General features: G+C 48.4%; 1 protein-coding gene across 9 annotated transcripts; it reads right to left on the reverse strand.

Moving 5' to 3' along the window:
• Positions 1–1551: 1551 nt before the first annotated feature.
• LOC105464525 (apolipoprotein L4) lies at positions 1552–15423 on the reverse strand. Of its 9 annotated transcripts, none has more exons than XM_011712504.3 (5): positions 15263–15423; positions 13437–13503; positions 10729–10802; positions 6640–6766; positions 1552–3243 (listed from the first exon to the last, which is right to left on the reverse strand). In XM_011712504.3, exons 3-5 carry the CDS (start codon positions 10799–10801, stop codon positions 2394–2396), a joined length of 1050 nt encoding a protein of 349 aa, XP_011710806.2. In that variant the 5' UTR covers position 10802; positions 13437–13503; positions 15263–15423; the 3' UTR covers positions 1552–2393. The 9 variants fall into 9 exon arrangements, with proteins under 9 accessions (XP_011710806.2, XP_011710804.2, XP_011710802.2 ...); XM_011712502.3 differs by having other exon boundaries at positions 10729–10845; XM_011712500.3 differs by having other exon boundaries at positions 10729–11034.
• Between the last annotated feature and the right edge of the window lie 10810 nt (positions 15424–26233).

Here is a 26233-nt window from a genome sequence, read left to right on the forward strand (position 1 = left end):
GGAAATCATGGCCCATGAAAGGGGGCCCTGATCTCTATCTGTCCTTTTAGGCATGCCATTCGTGACACTAAGAGCAGTGAGACACTTCATGGTCTCCAGTTGGGTGGCACGTTTTACACGGAAGGCCTGTGGTAGCCTCATTGTCATAGCCACACAGGTTAAGTCATCCCTTTTCCCTCCGCTCTGGGGCAGGGGCCCAATAAAATTGACTCACCAGTCCCGCAAAGGTTGTATGGCTCAATGTATATGACCCAGTGTGGAGGGAACCTTTTCATGTCGCAGCCATGAACAGGTTCTGGGATTCTGAGCAGCTGCTAGAATATCTGCATAGTGGACAGGGACGCCTACAGAGTCTTTGTTTTGGCCCACCTCATGGCTGCCCCCTGGTGGCCGCTCTTACAAGGTACCCATATGGCAGACAAATGTTGTGCATGGGAGCCTTCCCTAGGACTCTCCCTTCAGGGCACTCAGGCCACAGCAGCCTACGTTAGACAACATGAAGGCCCTGAGCTTTTGTGCTAAGAGTAATAGGAAGCCATTGAAGACATGGAAGCAAGTGTTTGATGAAATCTATGTTCTTAGGGGTCAACTTGGCCCAGTGTGGAGGATGGGCTGGTATAGTGGCAAGGGCTGTGTAACAGGGAAGACCATTCTGGAAGCTTTTGCAGGATTCTGGGTGAAATGAGAGGGCAGCCTGGATGAGGGTGTCTGCAGACTGGATGAGGGTGTTTGCAGACTGGGTGATGGTGTTTGCTGTCTGGCTGTCTCTCTCTGTCCCTCTACATCTCATGGATTTTCTCTCAACCTACACACAGGCCCTTCTGATCTTAGTCAGCTTCGTGTGACCCATGTCAATCCTGGGCCCTGGCTGCTAGATGGGGACCACGCCTGTACTCGACCCAAGCCAGATGTCTACAAGTTTTCCCTGAGTGCCTCAGCAGCCACTGGGCACTGGGGTCACAGAGAAATGACCAGTCAGGAGAGTAAGCAGAAGGGACCATGGAGGCCTAGCTCCCTGTGAGCTTGGAAGAAGGATCATGAAGAAGGAAAGTCAGGCACCCAGAGCTCAGGGGAGCCCATCCATCAGCACCACGAAGGCACAGCCATCAGTCAGTGTTGTTTGAACACAAGTCTTCAGAACACAAGAGGAGAGAGCCAGGTGGATCTGAGATATCATCTTGTCCAGCCCCCCTTTCCCAGCTGATGAGGAAACTGAGGCTCAGAGAGGTGGGGTCTCTTGACTGCAGGCTGGTCCATCTCCTCAATGCACCACGACGTTCCTTGATCGGTTCCTGGCATCTGGTTTTGCTTTTTATTTTTCTTCACACATCAACAACTTTTCTAATATAGCATTTGGAGTTTCACTGAAATGTCATAAGTCCCTCAGTGTACCCTGGCCCCAAGCAGGGCTGACATTCGTCAAGTCCTCCTGCTGTCTGCTGACGTCACCACCATCCCCTTTACCACTGTTCGGACAAACTTGAGACAGAAACTTGCCCCCGAAGCGGGAAAGGAGCCACGAGAGCAGGGAATGACTCGAACAAGTCCAGCTTGGCGAGTAGCTAAGTTTATTAGGACTTACACACAGGGCACTCAGCAAGACAGCTCCCCCAGTCTCTAAACTGCTTGTCAGCTAATTTTCTGGCTCTTTGTCTACTGTATATGAGCAATGAGACTTTTACTTGGTTGGTTCTCAGACACTCTCCAGGATATTTGGATTCTTAGAGACACCTGGTCCTCAGTTGGGCACCATGGCCATGGCTCATTACCTGGCCTTCAGAGTTCAAGCAGGGGACATACACCCTTAAATAACCTAAAGGAAACCCATCACACTACAAACACCACCACCATCATCAAGAAGCCACTGGCTGACTCAGATACACTCCCGGGAGGATAAGGGAGAGTGGATGCTGGAAAGACAGGGCGAGACACCATCACCAGGGAAAGACTCCATTCTTGGAAGGACATCAAACTGGAGGGTGGGTCTGCAGTGGAGCTGCTATTTCTTCTCCTGTATCCAACTATTCTAACTCTGGCTTTCTCCATTTTCAGCTCTTTCTTTTCCTGGTCTTCTCATTGCTGGTTCCTGTGCGCCTCCCTCTCTTCCTCCCCCAATATATTCTTTAGTCTAGAGTAAACTGCTTCTTCCCATTCCCCACAGTCTCCAGTCCCCTCTCCTCCCTTAATCCAGGCCCCAGCGTTTCTGCCTTCTCCTTGACGCACTTGCCATCTTGAATAACCCCTCCCCTGCTGTGCTCAACTACAGACGCCAAAGTTCCTAACACTCAGTTCCATAAACTTTACCTCGTCCTCTTTATACCCCTAAGAAACGTCTGCATTTTGTCCCAGCTTGTGTCTGGCTCACCTTCCCTGGTGGTTGCACTGCTCTGGGGTCACTGGGCCCAGCCTGCCTTTAGACTCTGATGGATCTGGGTGAGTTCGTTTAGATTCTTCTGCAGTTCCTGAGCCCACTGCCTCAGCTCCTCAGCAGACTCGGATTTTGCCCCCTCATGCAAGTGCTGTGAGTCTTGCACAAGCTGGACCACATCCAGCACAAGGAGGGCTCCTGAAGCGGCCTTCGGGACTGCTTTTCTCACCATCCGTTTGGCGGCTCCAGGTGTTTTCAGCTCATCAATAACATTTGTAGGTATGAGTCGCCTAATGTTCAAAGGGCGTCCAACAGTGGCTTTAGATCTCCTGAGTGTACGGACATCATTCGCAATCATTTTTGTGACTTCGTCAAAATCAAGCGCAAAAGAAAGCACGCTGGGCGTGATTTCGCTCAAAGTGTCCCCTAATACCTTCAACAGGTCACGGCTGGTCGCAGTCAGCCTGCTGGCTCGGAGTTCTGCCGACTTCGTGTATGTGTTCTCCACGATGCTGGTGCTGATCCCAGTCGTAGCAGATGCTATTCCCAGCCCTAACCCAACTGCAGTGACGCCCAGGCTCAGCCCTGCTGTAAATGGTGCCAGCAAAAAGCCAACGACAGACAAGACGCCAGAGGCAGTGCCAGTGGAGCCGGACACCACGTTGGCGATAGTGCAACCTCTGTGGAACTCTTCAATCTCATTTGCAATAACACGAATCCTTTCTATGGACTCCTGAATCTTCCAGCTGAGTTGAGGAAACTGTTTCAAAAACCACTCCCTAAGCTGCTGGTCTTTTTGCTGCACGTCTTTGTCCTCAATAGCCGCATATGGTGTAAGATTCTTCAGAGCTTCATAGAGAGCATCTGCCTCGTCCCTGTACCAATAAAGGACAGATGATGAAGAAAGGCAGCTTACTTATGTGTCAAATGAGCTCACTAAGATCTGTTCTGCATAAATCACAGAGCTGTTACTATGAGTCAAATGGAAATAAAGTTCTAAAAGGTAAAGAATTATTTTCAAGGCCAGGCGCATTGGCTCACACCTGTAATCCCAACACTTTGGGAGGCTGAGGCGGGTGGATCACAAGGTCAGGAGATCGAGACCATCCTGGCTAACACGTTGAAACCCCATCTCTACTAAAAATGCAAAAAAAAATTAGCCGGGCGTGGTGGCGGGCGCCTGTAGTCCTAGCTACTCGGGAGGCTGAGGTGGGAGAATGGCGTGAACCCGGGAGGCGGAGCTTGCAGTGAGCTGAGATCAGGCCACTGCACTCCAGCCTGAGTGATAGAGCGAGACTCCGTCTCGAATAATTTTCAAGGTTAAATAACTTTTATACAACTTAGATACGCCACAGTACTTATTCAGTATGGGAAAAAATAAGTTAAAGTCATCTTCAGATGCTCCTTAGTGGCTATGTGTTTGATAAAGATGGCTCCTCATGCAAGGGAGGTCGATGCCATCACTACCAGAGTGTGTGGAAGGGGAAACTTTGTAGATGAACAAAGAGAAGTGGGTTCAGAGCAAAAAGACCTTCATTCAGAGGATCATAGAACAGTGAAGAATTAACTTGAACAGAAGAGAGCTCATCCCTTTGTCCTCGGCCCCTGGGAAGTGATCTCTGGGGCCCTGGAATGTCCTGACTGGTAGGAACGTCTTTGTTTCCCCGGTGGTTTGGCTACAGGCCAGTATAGCAATGTGATGGGTGATGGGGGTTTGGGGCTATTAAGTGTCTCATCTGCCCTCCAGAAGAACTGGGGACTAAAGGGGTTAGACCTTGGGAAGGGGCTGGAGACTCCATGCCAGCCATGAGGGCAGCTTGTGATCTAGTCCCAGGAAGAGCTCTGCATTGAGTCATGAGCTGAGAAAGACTTACTCCTTGGCCAAACTCCAGCCAGGCTGTTCTGAGCCTCTTCTCCTCTAGGCGTTGACCTTGGCTTTCCACACCCATCCTGTGCTTGCTGGGCCTGCACCACCCCAGCTCAGCAAGAATTCCCCAAAGTCAATTTACAGAGGATCCCCCCGGCTTGCTGTCTGAGGACACTTGCTCTCCGATTACAGTCTTCACCCATTCATTTGATGGGTGAGTGTCTGAGCTGCCCTTAGGTGAGCATCCTGTTAGTCCAGTTTAGCAGAAACCCCCCACTCTGGTGTTTCTTGTCAGTCCTGTTCCATCTGCCGCCTCTCACCCTGGTGTTGGCTGTGACTCCCCCCCGCCCCCCTCACCCCCATCTTTACTGTATTCAGAGCTGGGCTCAGTCTCCCTCCCCTGTAGCAACCATCCTGAATAAAGGCTTCCTTCCTGATTTCATGTGGTTCACAGGAATTTTTCCTTAACTGGGTGAACTTCCCTGGTTGGCAACACCCCATGTGTTTTGTCCCACATTGACACAGGAGATCACAGCGTCCTGAGGACAATGAAGCTTCACACCTGAAGCCCTCCCAGACTCTGCCCTGTGTGTCTCTTCCTTAGGCTGATTTTAATCTGTGTTCTTTCCCTATGATAAATCACAATCGTGCAATAACAGTTTTCAGTGAGTTACGCGAGTCCTTGTAGTGAATTACCCAACCCGAGGGGGGCTTAAGAAAGCCCCTCAAGTTTGCAACTGATGTCAGAAGGAAGGGTGCACCCAAACGTTGCAGTTCGTCTAAATCTGAATCCTTAAGAATTCAAACACAGCCTCAGACTAGAAGACATCAATTTGCCTGGCATGTTATCTCTTCCAAAGCCTCATGCCCTTTGACTTTCTGACTGAAGGCCACTGGGTCCAGCCACTGCCCCCTGTGACTGAAAAGTGAAAGACTTCGCTGTTAGTCTTGGCTCCATGCAAACTCTCAAGCCACCTTACTGCCTCCTGACCTGGCACCTCCAAACTTCAGGGTCTCACTTTCACATGTCACCAGCCAAACTAATGCCTTAGCAGGTGACAGCTTCACTTGTGTGCATGTCAAGGCCATGTACAATTTCATGGAACCTCTTGAGGACTCATGAGACCTTGAAAATCATCTCTATAAATTGCTAATGCTGAAAAGACCTACATTTGGACAAGATGGTAGAGAAGGTGTTTTTCTCTTTGGTGGGTGACTTGTGAGTCTCCCAAGGACCCTTCAAATTACACCAGTTGAATCCACTCGTCCCCACTCTGGAAGTTGGCCTGAAGAAACACTGCCTCTACTCTATGTAGAACAGAAGAGGATTTCAAATGGCAGCTCAGAACTCCCCAGTTCCCAGGCATGGTGTGGGGGAAACAGTCACCCATGGCCCATTACGCCCATCAGTGATGGGATCAAATCAGGGAGGGAAGAAATATCCCTCTCCCACTCACGTGTCCTCTGCGAGTCCATGACCGCGTTACACTTCATGCTCTCAGAGCCTCCCTCCTCTCACCCCCCTCCTGGCCTTGATGCCCCAGCCTTCCTACTGCTCCTCCAATCTAGGCCCACCCCTGCCCCACCCTGACCCCTGGCTCTGCCCTTGGCAAGGTCTCTTTGGGTCTTTGGGTGGCATCATGCTATTTGGTTCCCCGCCTTTGACCTGGAGTTCATTCTAAGGCCTTCACCACACTCCCATCTGATTGAATTACTAATAGCATTGGACGGATGACAGGTCCCAGTCTCTAAGACTTAAGCCAAGAGCCCCGGAGCTGTGCAGGGACAGAGCCGGGATCCATCCCAGCTCTGTCCAACTCCATTCCAGCCTCTCTGTGTCCTGGGTCAGCAGAAGGATTCTGCTGTGTTTGTGCAGTTCCCCAGAGGTACAGGAAAAGGGCCCCAGACAGCATCTCCAGGAACACACACTGATCAGGTCAAGATTTTTCTGACTTTTCCCAAAGAAAGTCCCGCTGGGCTTCCATCTCTAAGAAAAAGACTTTTGGCTCTGATCTCTTCCCAGGAAATTTTGTAAAAGGTAACATGAACTGAGCACCTACCATGTGTCAGTCATTATGCTAAATACTTTACATGCATTATCTTATTTTTCTCACAATAAAGCTCAATGGATGAAGAAAGGAAAGCAGAAAGTAGTCAAGTAGATCGCAAAGCTCCCATCACCAGTAGATGGCAGAACTGATCCTGCCCTTCTGGGCTTCCTCCCCCCTCAGCCTGAGGCCACTCACTGCCAGCAAAGGACATGGAGGAAATATTCCTTCTGGGCTGCTGAGAGGGATGTCCTCAAGCCCAGCAGAAGGAGCTGCCTGGAGGATGTGTGCCTGCCAGAGAAAACTAGCCCAGGGGAGATCTGGGTGGCATCACTGGGGTGCCCCATGGAGGTTACCTGGGCAATTCAGCCACAGCTACGAATCTCTTCCAGGCTTCATCGTCAGTCAGCAGGATTTTCAGATGCCCTGGGCTAACATTCTTCTGGAAGTATTCGGTGACTTCTTCAGTGAAGCATTTCTTTTCTAGTTGGAAACAAAAAGGATAAGACAGGAGGAAAGTGTTCTATCACATAAATGGCATTGAATATAAGGTGGTTCGATGTTAATCCTCCTGACCAGCTGTCACATGGGGTAGTTTTGATGGAGGCACCAGTGCTATAGAGTGAATTGTGTGCCCCCCAAATTCATATACTGAGGCCCTAAACTTCAGTGACTATATTTGGAGATCGAGCCTTTAAGGAAGTCATTAATTTAAAGGCAGTCATAAGGATAGGGCCCTAATCCTATAGGACTGGTGTCCAATTAAAAGAAAAAAAGAGACAGAGGATCTCTCTCTCTCTCTCTCACACACACACACACACACACACACACACACTGGGAAGGCCATGTGAGGACACAGCAGTGAGGCAGCCTCTGCAAGCCAGGAGCAGAGCCCTCCCCAGACATCAACCCTGCTGGCACCTTCACCTTGGACTTCTTGCCTCCAGAACTGTGAGAAAATAAGTCAGTTGTTGAAGCCACCCAGCCTGTGGCATTTTACTGAGGCATCCTGAGAAGAGTGATTCAGCAGGAAAGTGGCACGGTGCTTTGTGGAGCAACCCATCTATTTCAGCTGAGAATCACCAGAAAGTAAGAGCTTTCCACCACGTTTCCTCCCCATGTAAGGGAAATCTTCCAAGATCGCTTCCTTCTGCTGTGTACCTATTGTCAAACACTTTAAACCAGTATCTTCAAAATCTGAGTTTCGACCCATCAGTGGGTTATTACAATAGTTCATGTGTCAAAAGCAGCATTTTAAAAAGAAAAGAGCATTGAAAATATCAGAGTGTATTGAACATAGCAAGAGTGAGTATTCTTTTGTAAGATATTATATGTGTGTGTGTGTGTGTGTGTGTGTGTGTGTGTGTGTGTGTGTATTTCTGGGATCTGGATGTGTTTAGCACGGCAGCATTTTCAATCTTTTAGAAGTGGCACAGGGTGCATATGCTGTATCACTGACCACTCGCAGAGTGGTCAACGGTACAAATGTTTTAACCTTGTAATCAAAGGTATGAGTGTTTCAACAGAGAAACCAATGAATATTCACCTTAAATGAGATACATAATATTACTGCTACAAAGCATCTTAGTACACAGCAGGATTACTGCCCAGATGAGTTGCCCAAAAAATGTGTGGTTTGCAGGGATTTAGGAATAATGGAACTGCAGAGAAGGGACTGGGAAGCAGTATGTATTTATGTATGCACTGGGGCATGATGTAAAATTGTTTCCTGCCCTGGAGGCACTTGCAAGGCCTCGTTCTCATTTCACAGAAGGAGAAATTGAGACCCAGACAGTGAGAGACACCTCCCAACCCAGCAAGCAGGAAGCTCAGGATTTGACTCCCAGGCCAGCGTTCCCTTGCCATTGCTTTGAAGACTCCATATATTTTTTAAATGCCTGTGGTTTCTGCATTCTCCCCTGCAGTATACCTGTGGAGTTTGAAACATTTTATTTGCATTCTCCCCTGTAGTATACCTGTGGGGCTTTAAACATTTTATTTGCACAGAATTTAAACATTTTATTTATTTAAACATTTTATTTTAAACATTTTATTCCTCCTGCGGGTCATGGGGGCTCTCAGGCGGGCAGTGGAGGGGGTTCTTTAGGTGGGCAGGGGGGCGGGACCCTCAGCACTGATCCTTGTGGCCCCTCTGTGTTGCCTCTGTCCCCTGCAGGCTGGTCTCAGGGTACACGGCTCCCCATTATCACCTCTGAGCCCAGCTGGCCCCGTTATTAAACAAGAGATCATCTTGTTTCGGAGGGGGAGTTTCTTCCTTGGCCCCCAGCCTAGCCCTTCCTAAGGATTCCAGGGTCGGCTGGGAGCTCCTGGCTTCTAATCTTCTCCACCCTCCCCTGGTCTTGGACAGGACTCAGCACAGGCCAGTTTGCTGTCCAGGGCAGCTCCTGAGCAGAGCTGACTTGGTTGCCACTGCAACTCTGTAAGGGGAGGAAGCCGTCCTGAGGAAATGGGGCTTAGGGAAATGAACGCAGTGCTGACTCGGCTGGGCGAGGGCTTGTCTTGTTTTTTCTCTTTCCTTCTTCACCAAAAGGAGGAAGGAAACCCAGGGTTGGATGGAAGGAACCTCCAGCACTAAATTTGTGTTTTATTGATGGGGTGGGGATGGTGAATATTAAAGCAAAATTAAAATAAAAACCAAGCCTGAAACATTCCTGGGCAAACAAAACCAACCAGACCTTGAGAACGGCTGTAATCCCCGCTTAAACTGCAAGCTGTGGGAAACTGAACTGGGGTCATATCAGATGGCCGCTTCTGTTAGACACAAACAAAACTTAACCTCGGCCAGTCACAAGCAGCCAGCTGACAGAGGGCCATGCTGAGATGGGAATACTGGGAGGTCACAGAAGAAACAAGAACTCCAGGCAGCAGGTTCACATGACGGACACAGAAGGAGCTGCTGAAACCAGCTGCAGGGACAGGGGGAGGCGACGGGCCCACAGGACCCTGACGAACAGGAAGTGGCCAATCCGGCTAAGACCAGTGAGATCTAACTCAGTGCTGGGTCTGACCCACTTTTCACCCCAGACTCAATCATACCCTCCTTGTCCCATACCCACCCGCGCCACAGCAGTTCCATTCTTGCTGCAAAACTGCGTGGCCCCCCAGTTCCAAGAAATCTCTGCCTCTTCCCATAGATCCTTATGCTTACTCTGCCCATTAGCTTAGTAAACCCACAAAAACAAAAACACCAAACCCCACTGGGCCCGACTGGCTCTTCTGAGTCCGCCTGCACTCCCACCCCCGAGCCTGCGCTTCCGCTTTGCAATAAAAGCTGATTTGCTTTGGCTTTGACTCAAATTTTTTCTCTCTTCGGTGTCAGAAACTGGACAAGGCTAAGGTCCGGTCTCACCTGCATTCAGAGACCTCCCTAAACCCACCGGCATCAACGTGACCAGGAATTTTCCAACAAGGTAAACCAAAACAAGAAGTTTTATAACTGGAACTAATCAAATAATGTCCTTATTGCACTTCCATATTCACCCGATAAACACTTGTCTCCCACACTTTTTCATCATAACACGAAACCTCCTCCAGTTTGGTTTTCTCAATTCATGAACTCCTTCTTATTCAGATAAATGTGATTGTGCCTCAGATGTTTCTTTGACAAGGGGTATGTTAGATGATTGGACTCAGCCCTGGTAAAGAGATGCTTGTGATGGGCAGCTCAGGGCAGGTGCCCCTAACACAGCTGGGGAAGGGGATGGTTTCCCCTTAGAATCAACAGGGGTCAGGTAGAGGGGATGGGAACCAGCTCTTAGGGAGGCCGTAGTTTGTGGCAGGCACTGGCTGGTCCAGGTACCCATGTAATGTTTGATCCTCATGACAACGTGGGCAAATATCCTGGTGGTGCAGTTGAGGACGACTAAGGAGCTCCAGGTCACACAGAAGGCACATGGCCAAGACCACAATGGGGTCCAGTTCACTGGAAAGCTGGATCACTCTACCCACAGGGCCACTCAAAGCAGACGGACTGGTGTGGGGCAAGAGCTGGAGAAAGGGGACCAGCCTCTCCTGGAAACACCCCAGGGTCAGCCAGGAGCAGAGTAGGAGGTAAGAGGTCAGGGCTGCTGGTCAACCTCCTCTCCCACCTCTCCCCTACTTCTGGCCCCTGCTCTCCCCCCGCAAAACCCAACCCTGCTGTTTCCCCTTCCCCAAGGCCGTCCTGCCCCACTTGAGTCATTTGCTAGGTGCCAGGGTAGGGAGGAGGTGGGCACCTGGGCCATGCCCCCCCTGAGGAGAGGTCAGGATGCAGATGCCCCCCAGACCCCTGGTTCGGGGGACTCCACATGGCCTCTCTTGGGGCTCAGGGCAGACTCATCGGCCACCTCCATCTGGGCTCTGTTGGGGCTCACTCAGCCTTGGAGACACCACCCTCCATTGTAGCTGTGGGTACGAAACAGCCAGGGAAGAGGAGGCAAGCTTACCAGCAGCCAGGTCACTGAGAGGCTTACCATGGAATTGCCCAGCCATTGTCCTGCCTGGATGGTTTTGCTGCATCCTTGAGGAGGAGAAAACAAATTGTGGGATTGACTGTGAGGCACCTGTGGACAGAGGGAGGCTTGAGTAGTTGGAGCTCTGCAGATCCCTCTGAGGTGGCAGCAAATGCCAAGACCAACCTAACCCAGATTGTTTCTCTATCATCGAGTCCCCATCATCTGCTGTTTACAGACACTTAACTCCCTCCAGCTCCCTCTGCCCTCACTCCCACAGCAAGGAAAAGTCCACTTGTCCTGTTGGAGAATGAAGAGAAGATAATCAGAGGAGGGGCAGCCACCTGATCATTACAGAAACTGTGGAGTCCATACACAGGAATAGAGATGGGGAGGAAGGTTCTGACAATGACCTGGGCCTGGGAACATGTGTGATAACTGGTTGATGATAGCCAGTGTGTATTGCGTGTCTGTGATGTGCAGGGCTTCTTTTTAAATTTTTATTTATTTGTTTTTCTTGAGATGGAGTCTCGCTCTGTCACCCAGGTAGGGTGCAGTGGTGCAATCTCAGCTCACTGCAAGCTCCGCCTCCTGAGTTCATGCCATTCTCCTGCCTCAGCCTACCGAGTAGCTGGGACTACAGGTGCCCGCCACCACACCCTGCTAATTTTTTATATTTTTAGTAGAAACAGAGTTTCACCGTGTTAGCCAGAAGGGTCTCGATCTCCTGACCTCGTGATCCGCCCGCCTTGGCCTCCCAAAGTGCTGGGATTACAGGTGTGAGCCACCGCGCCTAGCCTGTAATGTGCAGGGCTCCTTACACGTGTCTCATTCGATGATCACACACAGCCCGGGAGATGGGTACCACCTTCCCATTCAAACACAGAGGAATCCACAAAAGTTAGGGAACTTGCCCGTGTTTTCACAATAGTGCTAGAGCCAGGACTTCTGCTTCAATCCCATGTCTTCAATGACTGTGCTCTACTCCCTTCCATATACTATATTGAGTCATGTATACACGCTCATGGGAAATGACTCCTCATTGCAAATCCGTGTCTCAACACTCTGTGCTCAACTCTTCATCTTGGTGAATTCACTGCTGCTGCAGCGGACAGCCTGTGTCCCCGTCGCTTCTCTAAGGTCCTCTGTCCCACAAACACCTGGATCCTGCCAGATGCCGGCGCAGCCCCAGCTGTGGCTGCCGAGCCCTCCTGGCACTGCCCTGTCCCCTCTGCTGTCCCCTGCTAGCTGATGGACCTTAGGGTGTTTCTAATTCTTCATATAAATTATGCTACAAAGAACATCCTCCTTCGCGTAAACCTTTGTCCACATTTGATTTTATTTCCTAAAGATATTCGTAGGAGTAGAATGACTAGGTCAGAGGCTATCAACATCTCAAAATGTTTTCTACCTACAGCCACACTGCATGCAGGTTGTACCAATTCACACTCGAACTAGCAGTACATGAAGATGCCCAATTCTTTCAGTCTCACCGGCTCTCAGTAGTCTCTTCTTTAGGACAAACAAACAAACATATACACAACATATAAATATGAAAACTAAGTATACTTGTTATCAATACCAATTAGTACAAAATTTAAAGCACAAAGGTAGCAGTTGGGATGTGAAACACTGAACGAAGCAGAAGGAGGATTAATATTGTCATTTTTTGAAGAAGGAAGTTAAGAAATACTGGGTACAACTGACAATATAAGAAAGTTGTAAGTAAATTGTTTACAGCTACAAAGTTGCTAATGGAAGACGTAAAACTGGTGATACAATGTTAGGAAAAGGTGGAGAGGAGAGATGGAGGGTACAAATAAGATGAAAATGACTAATAATGATACTATAATTACTACTAATAATACGGCATCAGGCCCATCGCAGTCACGGGCGGCTCCAGGCATTACCATTTCTCTTTTCTCACCGTGTGTCTCTGCTCACTCCCTGGCACACCCACTTCCAGCAGCTGGTCTTTGTTTGCAGCCTTTATTTTAACAGCTCAGTGGTTTCCGGGCCCCCTGATGGGGTTCCACCCTCCAGCTCTCATACAAAAGCCCCCTCCTCAAAAGCCACTCGCCTCCCTCTTTCCCCTTCCTGCCTTTGTCCCAGGGTTCAGGCACCCAGATGTCTGTCTTCTGGGGCCCCCCTGCAGCAAGGGTAAAAGGGGGACCCAGTCCTGGGCAGCAGTTCACCAAGGGAGTACGCAGAGGGGCATCTGGGCACTTCTTGCTGTAAGGGACAGGGGTGATAGGAGAGGGGCATCCCTTCCCCTTGTTCCTGCTTTGTTCACTGTGAGAGCCCTTAGGCCAGGGCAGCCATCTCAACACCATGAGCCATGAGGACCAGGAGGACCAAAAGAGAGCAGAGGAGCAGGAGGGCAGAGAGAGCTGGGGCCTCAGACTCGTCCAACACTTGTGAGGAGCTGCACCCAGGATCCCATCCTCCTTGGTCATTGTTGGCCTGGCTCAGACCCTGATCTGGGGTCTCTACTGAATGTTGAGGCTAGATACTGACTATTAGCCTTAAGTGGGACACAACGCGTCCTCCCTGGGCGAGTCTGCCAGTTGGTCAATTCCCGGAAGTGACTTTGGTTCCTAGAAAAAGCCCAGATGGCGCCTGGCCCAGTCCAACCCCTCCCCAATTGTGCAGCCCAGACAGGGAGCCCTCCATCCTGCCTCAGGGCTCTGAGCCAAGCTCACCAGATGCAGAGGACAAAGACTCTCAGCAAAGAGGCTCCCTCCACGTCACGGGCTCCAGGGCCTCCTCCTTGGGCAGGAAAAGAGGAGTTGAGACGTGTGCTCCTCCTGAGAAATCACCATTTTCATTTCATTTTTGAGAAACGGTTTTGTTCTGTCGCCCAGGCTGCAGGGCTTTGGTGCCATCATAGCTCGTTGCAGCCTTGATCTGCTGGGCTCAAGTGATCCTCCTCCTTCAACCTCCTGAGTAGCTGGGACTACAGGTGCACGCCACCATGCTGGGCTAATTTGTTCATTTTTGATTTCATAGAGACAGCATCTCCTGTGTTGCCCAGGCTGTCTTGAACTCCTGGCCTCTAGTGATCCTCCTGCCTCTGCCTCCCACAGCACTGGGGTTACAGGCTTCAGCATCTCTTTTTGGTGAAGAACAAATAAGACCGTGACTCAGATTTCACAGAAATTTCCCCCCTGGGCCAGGCGCGGTGGCTCACGCCTGTAATCCCAGCACTTTGGGAGGCCGAGGTGGGCGGATCACGAGGTCAGGAGATCGAGACCAGCCTGGCTAACACGGTGAAACCCCGTCTCTACTTTAAAAATACAAAAAACTAGCCGGGCGAGGTGGCGGCGCCTGTAGTCCCAGCTACTAGGGAGGCTGAGGCAGGAGAATGGCGTGAACCCGGGGGGCGGAGCTTGCAGTGAGCTGAGATCTGGCCACTGCGCTCCAGCCTGGGCGACAGAGCGAGACTCCGTCTCAAAAAAAAAAAAAAAAAGAAAGAAATTTCCCCCCTGATTTCATGTAATTTTGGCAGCTCTATCAGGATTTCAAGAGGGGAAAATCTCAGGCTGAGAGCGGAGGTGACTTGCCCAGAGTCACACAGCTCTTGGAGGACAGAGGGGAGGCCAACATCTGGCCTTGTGACTCTGATATGGAAGCAAAAATGGGTGATTTTAGTAATCCAAAAATGTCCAGGTTTGATTCTACTTCTACAAACACAGAGATCTAAGCTCACACTCCTGTGGTTATGATCACAGTTCCACAGTGTGGCTTTTGAATCTCATGATTGCAAAGCTGGCATCACGCCACAGGCACCATTCTGCAAGGCGCCCTGCTCACTCCCCTGTCTCAGCCATGTTTCCCATTAGGGACACAGCACAGCCTGTTTCTTCTCCATCCCCCCAGGGGTCTGAACAGAGGGACAGAGGTGAGGGCCAGTGATGTGGAGTCCTATGAGCTACCTGCTCAACCTCCTGACACTGGACCCTGGGCAAGTCAGTCCCCTCCCAGGGCCTCAGTTTCCCCACAGGGCCTGGTACAAGTTGGTGCTCAGACTCAAGGGGGGTGAGATGACCTCTAGGTTCCTTGTATCTCAAAAGAAATCTTTCCCCATCGGGCCTCAGCAGCAGCACCCTGGGGCCAGCCTGGGTGTGGCCACGCCACAAGGACAGGCCGGACTCCAGGTCACGTCCCCACCTCCACCTTCTCTGATTCCTTCAAATTTCCCAAAGAGACAGGCACCCCCAACACAAACCTTCCTTCTGGGGTCCCCCAGCCATGTCTCCGCAGTCTAAACCAGAGCTGAACCCAGGGAGCTTTGTGAACCCATCTGAGCTGTTTCCCGGCCTCTCTCTGCTGTTTAAGGGCACAGCAGGAGGGAGGGAGCATCAGACTCAAGCCTGGGTGCAAATCCAGGCTCTGCCACTGCTTTCCTGTCTGATCTGAACCAGTTACTAACCTCTCTGAGCTTATCTACAAAAGCGGAATGATCCTTCCCTCATGGAGCTATTGTGAGAATAAGGAGATGGGGACAGGTCAATGGTCCCCGACTTACCGAGGAATCTTCCCCCGACAGAGACTGAGCAAGATCCAGCTGTTCTGAGCTGTGTGGATCCCACCTCCAGTTATGCATCTGTGTAATAAACAGACACGTCCTCCCACCCCTAAGATGTACCCAGGAATTCCAAAGGGAAAGTGAAAGTCACAACTTCCCAGCAGCTGGTGATCAAGTGTAGCAAACAGGCTGCTCCCCAGCACCACCTTCAGTCCATCCCCGCCCTCCTTGCTGCTGCACTTACAGGAGCAGCCCCAGACCAGACATCCAGGTCTCTTTCATCCAACCCACCTGCCTCGCATCCTCAGGGTTGGGGGTCTGCTATGGTCTCAGGAAGAAAGACCTGCCACTGACAGACTGTGAGACCCTCCAGATTACTCCCCATCCTCCCGTGCACCCACACTCCCCAGATGCCTGCCTTCCGCCCGCCTGTGCCACCAGCATTTGCACAATCTCCCACACATACCAAGTGGATGCTTATTGTATATTTGTTGTAATGCTGTTGGGGGTTATTTTGTTTATGTTTTTGAGACAGGGTCTCACTCTGTAGCCAAGGCTGAAGTGCAGTGCCACAATCACAGCGAACTACAGCTTCCAACTCCTGGGCTCAAGCCATCCTCCTACCTCAGCCTCCTGAGTAGCTGGTTCTACAGCCGTCAGCCAACCGCCCAGCTAATTTTTAAAGAAAATTCTATTAGAGATGGTGTATCACTATATTGACTGGGCTACTCTTGAACTCCAGGCCTCAAGTGAGCCTCCCACCTTGGCATGAGCCACCGCCCCAGGCCTGCTCTTGTTGAAGGCCATGCCTTGTAGCTTTTACACATTTGCTTATGTGGGATCTTCTGCCAGGAGCACCGGCTTCCACCATCTGGAAAAATCATGCTCATCCTTCAATGACAAAATCAGGCATTGCCTCCTTTCAGAGGACCCCCAGCATTCTCCCCTGCAGAGGCTACCGCCCCATGTTCCACTCCCGAGGCACACTGGGTGGAGGGACTAGAGACCACTGCTCACCACACTTCCATGGCTAAGAAGTCAGGCAACCAGATTGCTGCTGGACTTTTGTGCTTTGCCCCAGGCAGAAGGGCCTCAGAGGCAGCTAAACCACAGAAGCCAAACTGACCCTTCCATGGAAGCCTATTTCATCCTCAGCAAACATCTCTGGGGACATCGTGGCCACCTCCTCCCACCCACACACCCACACACACACACACACACACACACACACACACCAGTTTCTGAGGGAGGAATAGAAAGGTGATTACACAGGGACTGCACAATATACTTTGCAATACATTCCATTTGCAAATACTTCTCCATTTGATTGAATTTTATAATCATCCCCTCAATGGGCCAGGATTATGATCTGAGTTTTCAGATGAGGAAACTGAGGCAAGAAGAGAGGAAGTTGCTTTCATCCAGCAACTCAGGGAGGAGGCAAGACTTGTAAACCAAAGAGGGTCTAAGACACATCTCAGTCAGTTTAGAGGTTTACTCTGCCAAGGTTGAGGATGCACCCAGGAAAAAGACACACAAGTCACAGGAGGATCTGGGGCCCACTCACTATTCACAGGGCCTTCTGAGGGCTTCAACATTTAAATGTGTAAAATCAGGCAGGAGTGGTAGGAGGAAAGGAAAAAAGACAGGATAGGTAATGAACTCAGTGGTCACATTTTTGTGAGGCTTTGATTGACCCTCCCTGAATCCACAGGTTCCATGTGAAAGGGGGTTAGAGGAACAGTCCATTATTCATTCATCTCATGCACAGTTAATCTACATTTTCTATTAGATAAAAATAAACAGAAACTAGAGGAAGTAGGCATATGTGCATTTGTCTGAGGGTGGGCAGAAGGGTCACTTCCGGTCTTGTCATCGTTATGTACCAGTCCAGATAAGTTGCCAATTTGCATTGTCACAGTGAAATTATACAAAGTCTGTCTCAGGGTAAAAATTTGGGGACTTACAGGGATTTTCCTTGTGAGGAATTTGTGAGGCAGGCCAACTGAGATATATGTTGCCTTCCATCTTTGCAAATATCTGTTTAGAAACCAAAACAAAGGCAGATTTTGGAGTGGCTCTGTTTCCGAGCTTAACTGGCTGCACTGGCATAGTGAGTTTGGGGCCCCGAGATTTGATTTTCCTTTCACATTTTCTCTTTGTTCTTCAACATCTTTTGGAGAAAACAGTGTAGAAGCAAATGAATCTCCAGTCATGGCATTGGTCTGAATTTTGTAACACAAAGTATTCCACCTTCTGTTTGCAGGGCTTAGAAAAAGACAGTTTTGATTTCTGGTGCTGCCAAGTCAGAAAAATGAGAGAAAAACAAAAGGAAAATGTTAGTTTGGAGACTTGTAGCCAGGAAAGAATTCAGTATCTAGTCCAGATAAATTGTAGACAAGTAATAAAGCTGGAAAACAATGGACAAAGCTAGAATCTCATAACAGATGTTTTATAGTTTCTTTTAAAAGATACCTTTTCTCTCTCTAGTCCTCTATTTCTACCAAAGACAAATCAGAGTAGGATGAATTTATTCGCAAAATAAGTTTTGGTCTTATAATACTTGACCTGATTATTTGCATAAAGTACAGAAGAATAATTATGTGGCATATGGAGTCTTTTTTAAAATTTGACTTTGCTAAACCATTTTCGTATTCATAAGCCATTTCAGAGTAGGCCTTTTATAATCTTGAGCTCAGCCATGAATTTATGTTTGCCTGCAGATACCTGTATGAATTGGATGAGTTCCTTTCTTTTCGAGGCTCCATGATCACTTGGGCTTCCCGGGCCTGTTAGAAAGTGATTTTCTTTATTTACCACAGTTCAGGAACCCTGTAAAGGAACTCTATAGGCAAAAGAATTAATAAAGGACTGAAATTTATTTTCAGTCGTTTCAGACAGAGCAGAATGTCGCTGTCTCCCAGGCTGGAGTGCAATGGCGCAATCTTGGCTCACAGTAAGCTCTGCCTCCCGGGTTCACGCCATTCTCCTGCCTCAGCCTCCCGAGTAGCTGGGACTACAGGCACCCGCTGCCACACCAGCTAATTTTTTGTATTTTTAGTAGAGACGGGGTTTCACTGTGTTAGCCAGGATGGTCTCAATCTCCTGACCTTGTGATCCCGCCTCGGCCTCCCAAAGTGCTGGGATTACAGGCGTGAGACACCGCACCCGGCCACATCAGCTTTTCAATTAGAGTTCTGAAAGATTTTTTTCTTAGTCCAGTGGCACAGTCTCTAACCGATCAGAAATTGGTTTTTTAGAAGTAAAGTAAAACACTTCTTGCAGATAACAAAAGTATTAAAACAGCATTGGTAAAGACACAATTGACAAGGAAATTAGGTTATTCCTGTGGCATATAACCACTTAAGATTCATAATTACTTCTGATCACATATGCTAAGACATCTTAGACTTATAGAAATCTCATAGGATGTTGGAACACATATTAATAACACATTTACATAAATATAACCCAAAGAATGTTAAACACCATTTTATATTTGTCATGCTGGACCCCTGTGCTAGTGAGCTGAGAGGGCACAACCTTGAATAGACAGAAGAAAAGACCTGGAGACAGCAGGAGAGACATAACCTTTATTCAGGGAACTTACGTACTGGGAGCCCAGGAGCAGCAGGCGAGACAAGAAATCCCCTCCTGTTTGTCAAATGCATGCAGGTTACATGATATTTTTCCCAGAGCAACCTCCACTTAGCAACCTCTGCCAGGAAACCTTCACCTAGCCCAAAACAAAAGAGCTTGGTTCCTTGCATGGCCTCTGATCCAAGGAATGTGCCAGGGCTGAAGTGTCCTTTTTTTCTTTTTCTTTTTTTTTTTTTCAGACGGAGTCTCACTCTGTCGCCAAGGCTGGAATGCAATGGCACGATCTCAGTTCACTGCCACCTCCGCATCCCAGGTTCACATGATTCTCCTGCCGCAGCCTTCTGAGTAGCTCGAATTACAGCGTGCACTACCACCCCTGGCCAATTTTTGTATATTTAGTAGAGATGGGGTTTCACCATGTTGGTCAGGCTGTTCTGTAACTCCTGACCTCGTGATCTGCCCGCCTCAGCCTCCCAAATACTGGGAGTGTTCTCCATAGGTATGATGTAAACATCTGGATTAGCCTTTTTGTTCAGCCGGGAACCCTGAACAAAAATTCACCAAGGAATGTGCGGTCATTCTCAGAAGATGCTTGAGTTATAGCTGCCTGACAGGACCTGCCAAACGTGCACTCCACCCCAGCATACCTTTGAATGGCCCTCAAATTCTCACCACACTGTTTTTCTGTGGTTTCCCTAGGGCCAGCTTTGTGGAAGAGCATTGCTGCCAAACAACCCAGCAGCAATATAAGTGCAACAAAGGATTGTGAACACAATTGCAATTACACTAGATACACAGCTCCTCCAGTGTCTGGGAGTTGATTAAACCATGAGATGATAGGACCATAAGACAAAGACTCAATGGCTGGACTCTGGGTATCTAATGCCAGCAAAGCCTGTGTTATGTTATGAGAGTAATGAGGGCGACATACACAACATTTTGTTTTAATTAATGCACAAGTTCCACCCTGGGCAGCAGGTATATGGTTTCAGGTTATGTCCCGGATCACACAATTTTGCAGAAGAACACGCCTGACTGGGTGGTTTCTTCATTGAGAAGAATAAAAGGATGATGAGTATCATTGAAGGCTGCAGCCATGTGTTTAGCCAGGGCATCAATTGCCACTCTGCAATTACGGTTGCCACTTCAGATGTAAACATGGCCAAAGGGTAGAACCACCAGGATGCATGTTTCTGGTGATGTCTAGCTTCTACCGTTTCCCAATAATTGAGGGTTGTGTCTAAATGGGGCACTTTATACTCTAGCCATTCAGGATGCCACCAGGTGCACCTGCCAGTCCAATTGAATGGTAAGTAGGGCCAGGCATGGGTGCCACATGCCTATGACGATCCAATGGGGAGAGGTAGGCACCCACATGTAGCTACTTAGTCTACATTCCAGCTGTCATTGCTTTAGCCAAGGACTTGGTGAAATTGTTGTACAGGTAGCCACCCCACATTGTGGGTATTAGCCAACAGCGTGCTGCCATTTATCGATTAATACAAAGTTACACAACCAACTGCCTGTATTTGTACTGCAGTCAGCAGATGCCTAGCCCATCACATACAGCATACCTGACGTGACATTTACCTGTTCACAAATTGAACTGAAAACTTTCTGTGACTGGGCATAGTGGCTCACACCTCTAATCCCAGCAATTTGGAAGGCCAAGGTGGGTGGATCACCTGAGGTCAGGAGTTCAATTCTAGCCTGGCCAACATGGTGAAACCCTGTCCCTACTAAAAATACAAAAATTAACCAGGCATGGTGGTGGTGCATGCCTGTAATCCCAGCCACTCAGGAGGCTGAGACAGGAGAATTGCTTGATCCTGGGAAGCAGAAGCTACAGTGAGCTACAGTGTTTTGTTTCATTTTCTGGACCATCCTGTTTCCCGTAAAGGAAGTGATTTCCTGAAATCTCTCAAGTGTTCTGAAAATGTGATTTTCTTCTTCACTTTCTCCCTGTTGGCTCAAGATGAATCACAAAACTCCAAATACCATCAGCATGTGTTGCCCAAGTCCCACCTGTTCTATGGCTGATAGCCACAGGGAGCTGGGTCTGGCAAGGCCGGTGATGACCGACTGTAACCCACATCAAGGACTAACATGCTCCCGAAACAGACCCCATGTCTGAGAATTTGCAAAAGCTGCCCTGAAATGTTGTCATCACCGAGAGTGCCCCAGTGTCCTGTCCAGATATCCCTCCCTCCCATGAGCTGGAGAGGATATTTGGCATCAGACAGCTGGTAATCACTTTCCCTAGTTTTTGGCTTCATGACTCAGTTTTCTTGCTTGTAGAATAAAGCTCATCATAGAATTTACCTCTCAGAATTCCTAAGAGAATAAATTCAGGCAGGGTGGGGAATATGCGTGGCATATAGTAGATGCTCAATAAACAAGAATCAATTTTTCTGAGTACTCACTCTGTATACAGGGCAGTGAGCAATCACGGTGTCTGCATGATCTCCATTTGTAACTGCAGAAAACTTCAGCTGCTCACTGCTTGCAAAGGCAAATGAACAAGGATGAGAAACAGTGAAAGGAAAGTGACTTCATTCCAAAAGCCCGTATCGGGGAATGAGGTCAAGCTAGTGTCTTAAAGAAACCATTTCAGATTTTGAGCTGAGGGCAGAGGTTTCAAAAGGGAAACTTGATACGAAAGCCATGCAAAAGTAGTGAAGAGGTGCCAGTGTACGTGACTTGTCCAATGACCATCTTGAGTTACTGCCCCATCTGGAGTGTGGACTGGGGGCATCTCCGGGACAGCCAGGTTGAAAATTCACTGTGGCCTTGAGGTAATTCCACAGCTTCCTGGATAGTTTCAAGATTTCTTCTTTGGGGGAATTTCAATGTATGGTTTTTCTATTTTCCATAAGTGTTGGCCAGCTAAGAAGTAAAGAGAGACAGTACAAAGAGAGGAATTTTACAGCTGGGCTGCCAGGGGTGACATCACATATCAGCAGGATCATGATGTCTGCCTGAGTCTCAGACCAGCAAGTTTTTATTCAGGGTTTTTAAAAGTGGAGGGGATGTAAGAACAGGGAGTAGGTACAAAGATCACATACTTCAAAGGGCAAAAAGCAGAACTACTAATAAGGACCTAACAAACATCACATGCTTCTGAAGGAGCAGGACGAAGGGCAAAAGCAGAGCTACTGATAAGGGTCTATGTTCAGTGGTGCACATATTGTCTTGATAAACATCTTAAACAACAGAAAACAGGTTTGAGAGCAGAGAACCAGTCTGACCACAAATTTACCAGGGCGGAGTTTTTCCCCACCCTAATAAGCCTGAGGGTACTGCAGGAGACCAGGGCGTATATCTCAGTCCTTATCTCAACTGCATAAGACAGACATTCCCAGAGCAGCTATTTATAGACCTCCCCCCAGGAATGCATTCCTTTCCCAGGGTATCAATATTAATATTCCTTGCTAGGAAAAGAATTTGGCAATATCTTCCCTACTTACATGTCCATTTATAGGCTCTCTGCAAGAAGAAAAATATGGTTCTTTTTGCCCGACCCCACAGGCAGTCAGACCTTATGGTTATCTTCCCTTGTTCCCTAAAATCACTGTTATTCTGTTCTTTTTCAAGGTGCACTGATTTCACATTGTTCAACCACACATGTTTTACAATCAATTTGTACAGTTAACACAATTATCACAGTGGTCGTGAGGTGATGTACATCCTCAGCTTAAGAAGATAACAGGATTAAGAGATTAAAGTAAAGACAGGCATAAGAAATTATAAAAGCATTATTTAGGAACTGATAAATGTCCTTGAAATTTCCACAATTTATGTTCCTCTGCTGCGGCTCCAGCCGATCCCTCCATGTGGGGTCCCTGACTTTCCACAACATCACACCTGGAATTTCCAAGCAATTGCATGATTAAATAAAATACAGTGCATGGGAGGGGAGATCCTGCTAGAAAAGGAGAACAAAGATTCACACATTACTAAAAGCAAAAGAAGAATTGGACAAAGAGAGGAGACCAAAAACAAACAAAAATAAATCAACTCTTAAAATGGGATACTTGGTTACATTTTCATCTTCTCTGTGCACTCTCTACTACTCTTGATGTTTCTCCTGTGCCCATGTACAGCTCAGAAACAGACTTAGACAATGAAATAATTTCCCCAAGGCCACACAACTGGCCATGGCTTCCCTTTTTGTTAGAGACAGGATCTCACTCTGTTGCCCAGGCTGGAGTGCAGCAGCAGAATCAAACGTCTGGGCTCAAGTGATCCCCCCACTTCAGGAGCCCAAGCAGCTGAAACTACAGGCATGTGCCACCATGTCTGGCTAATTTTTTAACTTTCTTGGTAGAGATGAGGTCTCATGATGTTGCCCAGGCTGGTCTTAAACTCCTAGCCTCAAGTAACCCTTCTGCTTCAGCCTCCCAATGCACTGGAGTTGTAACTGAGTATCCCAGCATTGAAATAAATGTACTTTAACATTATTTTTCTTTCTGTCTTCGTCTCACAATGTAGCCTTAAAATGTACTTCAAAACTCCTTTTCCCTCCCTTTCCCACCAAGTTCTCTTGTGCACAGTGTTCACTTACCTAATGATGTGGGTGCATAGAAATTCAAAGAGCTAATTTTGAAAAAACCAGGCAGAGATAACTGAACAATGAGATCGGGAAGGGGAACATCATACACTGGGGCCTATCATGGGGAGGGGGGAGTGGGGAGGGATTGCATTGGGAGTTATACCTGATGTAAATGACGAGTTGATGGGTGCTGACGGGTTGATGGATGCAGCATGCCAACATGGCACAAGTATACATATGTAACAAACCTGCACATTATGCACATGTACCCTAGAACTTAAAGTATAATAAAGAAAAAAAAGTGGGCAAGTCAAACTTCTTTTTAAATCACTGTATTTCATCATGAAGTCTATAAAAGCAACATCAGAAGAAAAAAAAAGAAAAAAAAAAAAAGAAAAAACCAGGAAGAGAAACCCAGCTGCAAAATTCTCTGGCTTAGGGGAGGTTACCAACAATTAATCACCACCAACAGGGTAAAGTCCAAATGATGCCAGTTGGACCTCCTGACGGGCTATTTCTCAAGACAGCCATTGGAACAAGACACAGACCTGCACCCTCCTGCACCACTCCCACACACCTCCGATTCCAGTGTTCCCTTTCTAAACTCCTCTCTCCAGCCTAAAGTAGAAATGATCTTTTAAGAGCATGAGCCTGACCGTTCCACCGCTGTGAGCACTTGAATGAAACTGCTTTCCCTTCACCACAACTCACTTCTTGTGTTTTTGGCCACTGAGTGGTGAAGAGCTGGACTTGAGCCAGTTACAGCATTAAAGGAGGGAGCCAACCCACCTAGCCTGGTGGTTGGTGGTTTTTCATCTATTGATCCTCACGATTCAGTGCTTAAATTACAGACACGTTTTTATTTCTAAGACAGATGATGATAGACTCACAAGACAAAACAGTACAGCTGGAAAAATTGTTGCAAAACTAGCAGAGAGAGGCCCCACAGACTCTTTGCCCAGTTTCCCCTGATGGTCCTCCAGTTCATCTGATGTAGGAGCTGGACTGGGCTTGTCTGGAAACTCAGTCTCGGCTGCCTGAAGTAGTCACTTATTCATGCGCTCCCTTAGAAGGGATGACAAGGCCTTAGGAGAAGTCAACATCAAAGCCACCTCCAAGTCATGGTCAGCCCAAAGGAGATGGTCACAAGCAGAATTCAGAAGGAGGAAGAGACTTAGAGCCAAGGGTGGAGATGGAACTGAGGGGTGGGCCTTGAGTTAGTTAGGTTGCCAGTGTCAGGCTGCCATAACAAAGAGCTCCCAAATACCAATATCTTCAATCAACGATATAGGAGATTGCCGAACTGAGACATTCACACCAACGTTGCTAGGAAGTTTCAGTGGCAGGTGGTTTTGCTCCCAAAGGTCGATCAGGGGTCGCCATTCAGAGGGAGTTGCTGTTTTCCACGTGGAAGCTGGTGCCCACCCACACATCCCAGCCCAAAGAACAGAAGAGAACACGGAGCACAAGAATCTTCCCCTTAAGAGAAACACCTACAGGTTTCAGACATCACTGCCCTCACCTTCCATTAGCCACAGTTTAGGAAGAAGGCCCCATGGAGTTGGCAGGGAGACTGGGCAGTCCTGCGCCCTGTGGAAACTCAGCAGCTTGATGATCAAAGACGAAAAAAAAGAGAAAGGAAATAAAAATGGGTAAGATGCTCAATTTTATAACTTTTAAATTTTCATCTTTTGCCACATGGAGAAACTGAAACAGAAACCAAAAGTCACAACTTCTCAGCAGCTCGTGATCACGCAAACCCACTAAAGACACTGCTCGCCAGCACCACCTTCAGCCCAGTCCCACTCTCCTTGCTGCTGCTCCTTGCGGGAGCAACCCCAGACCCGACATTCCAGAACCTTCTCAGTCAACCCACCTGCCTCGCATCCTCAGGGGGGTTTGCTATGGTCTTCAGGAAGAAACATCTGTCACTGACAGGCTGTGGGACCCCCCAGTTACCCCCCTCTTCCAGTGTCACCCACACTCCCAGCATGCCTGCTTTACTCGCCCCCGTGCTATCGGCATTAGCACAATCTCTCAGACATACCAGATGCTTACAGAATACTGAACTCTATGACTGTTTTTCAACGCCATGCCCATGTGACTTCTGGACATTTGCTTATGTGGGTTCTTCTGTCTGGAGTACTGGCTTCCACCATCTGAAAAATCATATTCATCCTTCAGAACTCAAGTGTGGCATTGCCTCCTTTAAGAAGACTTTCAGTATCCTCCCCTGCAGAGTCCACTGCCCCATGCCCCACTCCCATGACACCTCAAAAGGAGGGACCTAAGTCCACTGCTTGGCCACAGTCTCACAGCTGAGAAGTCACGCAGCTGGATTGCTGTCAAACGGTTCTGCTTTGTCCGAGGCAGAAGGGCTGGAGTGGGGCTGGACAACAGAGGTCAACCTGGCCCTTCCAGGGGGTCCTAGTTCATCCAGGACAAATGTCCGTGGGACATCCTGGCCACCACCCTGTACACACACACCAGCTTTTGAGGGAGGAACAAAAGGTGATCGCACAGGAACTGCTCGCTGTAGCTTGCAATGCATTTATTTACTTCCCCATTTGGATTGCAGTTTTATGATCATCCCCTCAGTAAACCAGGATCATGATCTGAGTTTGCAGGTGAGGAAACTGAGGCAAGGGGGCAGGGCAGTGGCTTTCATCCATCAACTCATGGAGAAGCCAAGACTTGTAAACCAAAAAGCGTTCAAGACAATTCTCAATTGGTTTAGAGGTTTATTCGGCCAAGGTTGAGGATGCACCTGGGAGAAACAGACACAAGTCACTGTAGGATGTGGGGCCCACGCTTTTTCC

The sequence above is a fragment of the Macaca nemestrina genome, chromosome 15, assembly GCF_043159975.1.
Source record: "Macaca nemestrina isolate mMacNem1 chromosome 15, mMacNem.hap1, whole genome shotgun sequence".
Classification (NCBI taxonomy): domain Eukaryota; kingdom Metazoa; phylum Chordata; class Mammalia; order Primates; family Cercopithecidae; genus Macaca; species Macaca nemestrina.

Excerpts from the sequence above, each read along its gene's own strand:
- LOC105464525 (XM_011712500.3), bottom strand. The coding sequence starts at position 10,945 with ATGATAGAGAAACAATCTGGGTTAGGTTGGTCTTGGCATTTGCTGCCA. Across the intron at positions 6,767-10,728 it reads TCTCAGTGACCTGGCTGCTG|AAAAGAAATGCTTCACTGAA; the intron begins GTAAGCTTGCCT and ends GTTTCCAACTAG. Across the intron at positions 3,244-6,639 it reads GCTGTGGCTGAATTGCCCAG|GGACGAGGCAGATGCTCTCT; the intron begins GTAACCTCCATG and ends TTATTGGTACAG.